The sequence below is a fragment of the Galeopterus variegatus genome, unplaced genomic scaffold, assembly GCF_000696425.1.
Source record: "Galeopterus variegatus unplaced genomic scaffold, G_variegatus-3.0.2 Scaffold877, whole genome shotgun sequence".
Taxonomy (NCBI): Eukaryota; Metazoa; Chordata; class Mammalia; order Dermoptera; family Cynocephalidae; genus Galeopterus; species Galeopterus variegatus.
This window is the reverse complement of record NW_007726988.1, coordinates 237,107-244,419: the sequence shown is the minus strand read 5'-3', so window position 1 is coordinate 244,419 and position 7,313 is coordinate 237,107. Positions and strand designations below refer to the sequence as shown.

Below are 7,313 nucleotides of genomic sequence, written 5' to 3'. Positions count from 1 at the left end.
TTTTTGTCTTTTTCCGTGTCCGGCAACGGTTCGCAACCCTCAGTGTTGCCCCCGGACCGGACCGGGACCGGCAACGGGATCACAACCCTCGGTGTTGCCCCCGCACCTCGCTCAGCCAGTGAGCGGGAACCGGTCTGTATGTGGGATCCGAACCCTCGACGGGAGCGCCGCCGCGCTTCCCAAGCGGTGCACTAGCGCAGTGCGCCACCGGGCCGGCCCTTGATTGCTTTTTAACATACTATATTTTTAAGGTCTTTTCCTATCACTATTTATAGAGGCAGTTTTTTAAAGTAATGTTTTATTGTTAGATGACTATTCTAGTGATAGGTATTGAGTGTTTTCTATTTCTCAAATATGGGGGTATTTCAAAAAGTTTATGGAGAGATTTGTATTGCATTTCAAATGAACTTTTTGAAGTAATTTCATAATGTGTGGTGTCAATGCTAACAGTAATAATAATAATTGTAGCAACTTAGTCTGGGTCAGTAACTATCTTGAGTTGACAATTTAATTCTCACACAATATTGGGTATAGGAACTGTTTTTAACTTCCATTTTATGTACAGGGAAACACATTGAGAGGTACTGTAGTCTCACCTTATTTGTGGTTTCAGTTGCCCAGGGTCCACTACTGTCGGAAAGTCTTAAATGGAAAATTCCAGAAATAAACAATTCATAAGTAGTAAATTGCACATCATTCTGAGTAGTGCGATGAAATCTTGTGCTGCCCCATTCCATCCCACCTAGGAGGTGAATTGTCTCTTTGTCCAATGTGTCTGTGCTCTGTGTGCCACCTGCCCGTAGTCATTTAGTAGCCGTCTTGGTAATCAGATCAACTGTCGTGGTGTCAAAGGGCTTATGTTCAAGTAACCCTTCATGATGGTCCCAAAGCATGTGAGTAGTGATGCTGGCAATTCAGATATGCCAAAGAGAATCTGTAAAGTGTTTCCTTTAAGTGAAAGGTGAAAGTTTTCAACCTAATAAGGAAAGAAAAAAAAAATCATTTGCTGAGTCTCTTAAGATCTGTGGTGAGAATGAATCTTCTTTCTGTGAAATTGTGAAGAAGAAAAAAGAAATTTGTGCTAGTTTTGCTTTCATACCTCATACTGCAAAAGTTATGGCCACAGTGCATGATAAGTGCTTTTCTAAGGTGAAAGAAACATTAAATTTGTGGGTGGAAAACATGAACAGAAACGTGTTCATGGACTGGACCCAATTGACCACAGTTGGGTCCAGTATTACATGTGGTTTCAGGCATACACTAGGGGTCTTGGAATGTATCCCCTGCAGATAAGGGGGGACTTGCCCTTATAACTTGACTGAGTTTATTCAGCAGTTAAGTGGTAGAGCTAGAGTGGAAACTCAGGCAGTCTTTACAAGCCTTCTTTGTACAACAGATAGCCTGTATTTATTATTGTCTGACAGTTTATATAATTGATGAGGATGGAGTTTATTACTGGAAGCCTCATATTTTTAAACAAAATAAGCAGATAAATATTATTAAAGTATAGTTATAAAAGAAATATGTATTTATTGTAGTAAATTTGGAACATACAGAAAGCCTAAAAAGGAATTTAAGAATCCTCTGAAACTACACTACTCTGAGCTACTACTTACTATTATGGCATCTCCATGCTTTTTATGGGGTGGGAGAGGATGTCTTTTTTATTTAATTTTCTTCAGTTTTTAAGATCTTTAGGGGGTATAAAAATGGAGTTCTGGCAGTGAAGCTCCTTAAGGAATAGAAGAGAAGGCATTACTGTCAGTTTGATAACTTCCCTCTGGAAATCCTGGCAAGACATGATGTGAAAGGTGCCAGAGGGGGTTGGTATGGTGGAAACTGGCGTACAGATGTGCATAGATTACCTTTTTTTGGGTGAGGATTTGTATACTAGTTCATTGTGCTTTTGATTTTTCTGACAAATTTGTGGAATTAGGTTACCAGTAATGCCAAACATCAATTGGCCTTCACTTGCTTGGGTACCTTTTGATTTTATAATTGTTTCATTTTCATTCCTTATATGCCATTATTAGCTTTTAAGATATTTCTTGTATTACAGAATCACATTACTCAATACCCTTTGGAAATTTGAGCTAGTATTTTTTCCCTAGAGTGTATGTATTGATTTTTTTTCATGGTAATTATTTTACTATTATATGCAACTATTATGTTGATTCTTTTTTGAGAGGACTTATAGACTTTGGGATTTTTTAAATAATGTAAGAAGAAAATGAGCTCTTCATATGCATTCTCCATTAGAGTATTAAGACGTTTTCTGATAATATGAAGCTGTATCATGAAGTATATTAGAATTTATACTTTTTCTAGTGGGCTTTAAAGGACGTGACTCTTTGAACAAGTGACCATGAATTTTAAACAAAAAGCAACCAATACTTAAAAAAATGTTTAATTTGTTTTTTAAACATTACTGTGTAGGTGTCTGTAATGCGTGATGAGGAGAAATTACTAAGGATTAAAATTAATGAACTGGAGAAAAAGAAAAATCAGTGTTTTCAGGAAATAGATATGAAACAGCGAACAATTCAGCAACTCAAGGTAACAGTTTTGTTTTTAAAGTTGATTTAAATGTATTCTGCTGGTATATTTTAGTGTCTAATAAAATGTATAAGATTTTAATAATGTATTCCGTTTTAACCTTTTCTGGAATCTAGAAATAAATTACTTAAAATTAGATAAATCTGTAGTGACTTGCTTCTAACGAAGAGTATGGAAAAGAGAATAGTAACTTTACAGTGGAGAAACCTAGCAGATACCACCTTAACCAAGTGTTCAAGAATGACATCACCACAATTAAGTTATATGGATGCTGTGTATTTCCTGATTCAGTGTGACCAGAAGGGCACATCCTGTCTGGGGTATTCTCCAAAATCCGTAACTTCAGTCTATTCATGAGAAAACATCAGACAAACCCAAACTAAGGATGTTCTACATAGTACCTGACCAGTATAAAGTGTAAGGTCATTAAAGACAAAGACTGAGGAACTATTGCAAATTGTAGGAGACTAAGGAGACATGATCATTAAATGCAGTGTTATATCCTGAATAGGTCCTAGAACAGAAAAAGGACAGCAGTGAAAAAAGCGGAGAATTGTAGAAAAGTCTGTAGTGTAATTCATAGTATTATACCAATGTTAGTTTCTTGATTTTTGATCAGTGTACCATACATTAACATTAGGGGAAGCTGAGTTGAGGTTATACAGCAAATTTCTATGCTATCTTTGCAACTCTTTTGTAAATCTAAAATTATTTCAAAATAAAAAGTAAAAATAAAATAGTCTAGGTCTAATAATTTTTTTTAAAAAATCACTTGAAAAGCAAAATCCCTTTATTACAAATACTTTTTGCTTGACCAATTTATGTGGATAAAGCAACAGTAAGAAAATATGAATTTGTTGTATTCTTTCCATGTTTGCTTTTAAATGAAGCAAACTAGTGAATATTCAGGTATAAGAACATGGTTTTAATATTTGACTGAAAATAATCCTAGTAAAGCAATCTATTCTTTCCTAATAGTATTCGGAGATCTCCAGGTTCTGTATAATTATTTTAAAACTTATACAATGAGGAAATAGTGGTGCTGTTAGATGAGATTGGGAGTGAAGTTTGAATTACCTGACAGATTAAACTAGAATTGTAGGATTTCCAGTTCTCATAATTAAATCTTGCCTCTTTAGGCTTCTGTTACTTTTTTCAAACCTTACAACTACTTTCTAGGTAGAGGGGTGGAGGGCTCTATTTTTTTCTGCATTTTGAGTTTACCAGTGGGGAACATTTTTATGGTTTTCTATGTTATTCCTATGTTAAATACATAGTGGACCTCCAGTTTCCCTTGTTTCTGCTTTTTGTAGTATGTGAAAAAACATTTACTTAAAATGTTGAGTAAGTAAAATGACTGGGTCATAACTTAGATTAAAAGTATAAAGTGTTCAATTTTTGCTTATCACCTTACCTTTTTCTCCAAGGTGAAAGAAACCTGAAAGCTTGAGATTGGTAGTCAGCCTTACAAGACATTGATTTCAAACTTAATGCTAAGTACTGTTTTCAAGACTCATATTAAATATTGTTGTGTATTTAAATTACATTTGCATTTAATTCATATTCTTTTATTTTGTAGGAGCAGTTAAGTAATCAGAAAGTGGAAGAAGCTATACAACAGTATGAGAGAGTGTGCAAAGGTCAGGAACAAATTTCTACTTACAGTACTAAAATGACTGCAAAATAGGTAGTTGCAGTAACAATTGGTTAACATTTTCCCTTGAAAATTCTAAAGTGAAGTGAGGACAACGTAAGATGTAACTTTATTGAAAGAGAAAAGAAGTGCTTCTAATGAATAATTTATCAACAAAGTTTATTCTTAGAAAAATAAAACAATAGGAAATATTTGGTCAAAGCAACATTGATTTCTTGGTAATGGCAAGTATTTTGTGAAAAGTAAAGTCAGTCAAAGTATATAGGTAACAATGAATGGCATAGATTTCAGGATGAAACCAGGTAAAGAATATACTTCAAGTAAAATATCTTAAAATTAAATATGTCTGTAAATTTTTTTTTAAAAATCCATTAATACTTTAGATTCAAATCCTAGGTGCTGAATTAAGCCTTTCTTACTCAGATTGTATTGATTTGTTGTTTGAAGTATCACAAAATTACTTTTATAGGGGATGTATACATATTTCTGTTCTTAAAATTATGCAGATTCTTCTCCTCCCCATCATAAACCCCTTAAGTTCTTAGTTGTGTGAGTGACAGAGCTGGGATTTGAACTCAGGTCTGTTTCTGTCTTAAGTCTCAGACTCTTTTCACTAATCCATGCTATTCATACTTGGCCAACAAAAGAGAAGGGCTAAGACAAGCAGATCATTACTTATTTAGATGGCTTGTACATTTTTGGGTTTAACTTGGATGAATTACTTGGATGTGAAAATAGATCTCTCCACACGGATCTTATTTTCTTCTGCCTTACTTAGGCCTTGTCCCTTAAAATTTTCTATTTCCGTAATCTTTTTAGGATACCCTTTTACTTTAGCTCCTTTGTCATTGTTGGCAAATGTGGACAGATCTTAGCTATTCTGAAAAGGTCTGCCCTTTGACCAGTATGCCCTATAGTTTTTATCATATTTTAATTTTTCCTTTTTTTTTTTTTTTTAACCAAGTACAGAGAAGTGTGGAATAGGCCTACTGCGACTAATCTGACTTCCATCTTTTCCATATTCTTGAAATATCTGTGGGGACCTACGTATTTGCAAATGTGTTAGCTTGTAACCTACATATTTTCGAGTGTGTTAGCTTTTTGCAATGACTATTTCACTTTGCTATTTATATTATTTTAATGTTATTGTCCACTTTCTTTTTTCTTATTTTCATTTTTTAAGTAGTGTTTGTGTGAGTGTATTTTTTAAAAATATGAATATGTAGTTCCACCCCCTCTTTTGAAACTCTCTTGCCTCAGCTTTTGTGATCTATTCTGTACTAGTTACCTCCTTGCTCTCAGAATGAGTTTCAGCCCCTCTGATAACTTTCCTGATTAAGATATCTTTTTGTTTGTCATTGTTTTCTACTTTTAGAGTTTGTTTGCGCTGATGATTTCAGTTGTGTATAAGACATTCCCCTACAAACGAATAAACAAAAAACACTGCATCTTTAGCTCTTAAGGCTTTCCCTTCTAAATTTCTATTTAAATCCTGAATGTCTTTCACTTAACTATGTTATTAAATTCTTTTTTAAAAAGTGAGATATTATACACTTACCATAACATTTACCCTTTAAAAGTGTACAGATTAGTGGTCTTTAGTATATTCACAAGTTTTGCAATCATCACCATTATCTAATTCCAGAACATTTTTGTTACTCCAAGAAGAAACCCTGTACCCATTAACAATCATACACTATTTACCCCTTCCCTTTAGCCTCTGGCAGCCACTTATCTACTTTCTATCTCTGTGGATCTGCCTGTTGTAGACACTTCGTGTTAAGTGGATTCATACAATATATGGCCTTTTGTGTCTGACTTGTCTTTTACTTAGCATAATAATCCAAAGTTTCATCCATATTGTATATGTACTTCATTCCTTTTTATGGCTGAATAATATTCCATTGTATAAAATGTACCATATTTTAATTTTGTGTCAGTTGATGAATATTTGAGTTATTGCCACATTTTGGCTTTTATGAATATTTGTGTGCAAGATTTTGGGTAGACATGTTTTCAATTTTGAGGGGGATGGTATATACCTAGGAGTGTAACTGCTGCGTCATGTGGTAACTTTCTGTTTAGCTTTTTGAGCAACTGCCAAACTGTTTCCATAGCAGCTGCACCGTTTTACGTTCCTACCAGAATGGATGAGGTTTCCAGTTTCTTCACATCATCACTAGCACTTATTTTTCATTCTTTAAAAAAATTGTAGCCTTCTATATTAGTTTACTAGTACTGCTGTAACAAAGTACCTCAAACTGAGTAGCTTAAAACAACGGAAATTTATTTTCTCCCAGTTCCAAAAGCTAGCTGTCTGAAATAAAGACATTGATAAGGCCATGCTCCCTCTGAGGGCTCTAGGGAAGAATCCTTCCATATCTCTTCTAGTTTCTGGTGGTTGGTGGCAATCCTTGGTGCTCTTTGGCTTGTGGCAACATAATTTCAATTTCTCCCTCTGCCTCTACATGTCTTTCTTCCCTCCTTGCATCTGTAACTGCTCCTTATGTGTTTCTGTCCAAATTTCCCTCTTCTTATAAGCACAGTCATATTGGATATAGGGTCCACCCTAATCCAGTATGACCTCATTCTTAACTTGATTACATCTACGAAGACACTATTTTCAAATAAGATCACGTTCATAATGGGTGTACATGACGTTTTGGGGGATACTATTTAACCCAACATCTTGGTGGATATAAAGTGGTATGTCATTGTGGTTTTGATTTGCATTTCCCTAATGACTAATGATGTTGAGCATTTTTTCTTTTGCTATTGACTATTTGTATATATTTTTTTGAGTGATGTCCGTTCAAGTCCTTTGCCTTTTAATTGGGTTATTTGTCCTTTTATTATGGAGTTGTTAAGAGTTCTTTATATATTTTGGACACTAGACCTTTATCAGATAAAATATTTGCAAATGTTTTCTCCCATTCTGTGTTTTTTTTTTTTTTATTTCCTTGATAGTGTTCTTTGATGCACAAAAATTTTTAATTTTAATGAAGTCCAGTTTATCTACTTTTTTTAATGCTTGTGCAATCAAAACTGTGTCATGTCTAAAAAACCATTGCCTAATTCAGAATTTTCTATTTATTCTTCTGAG

The 7,313-nt window shown here is 34.2% G+C and overlaps 1 protein-coding gene across 3 annotated transcripts in view; it reads left to right on the top strand.

The window, feature by feature from the left end:
• The window catches only part of KIF20B (kinesin family member 20B), a 75,738-nt gene that overhangs the window by 44,762 nt on the left and 23,663 nt on the right, over positions 1–7,313 (top strand). For all 3 annotated transcript variants that reach the window (XM_008573101.1, XM_008573099.1, XM_008573100.1), the window contains 2 exons: positions 2,437–2,556; positions 4,136–4,196. In XM_008573101.1, coding sequence (XP_008571323.1) covers positions 2,437–2,556; positions 4,136–4,196 — 181 coding nt within the window. The remainder of the gene's footprint in view (positions 1–2,436; positions 2,557–4,135; positions 4,197–7,313) is intronic.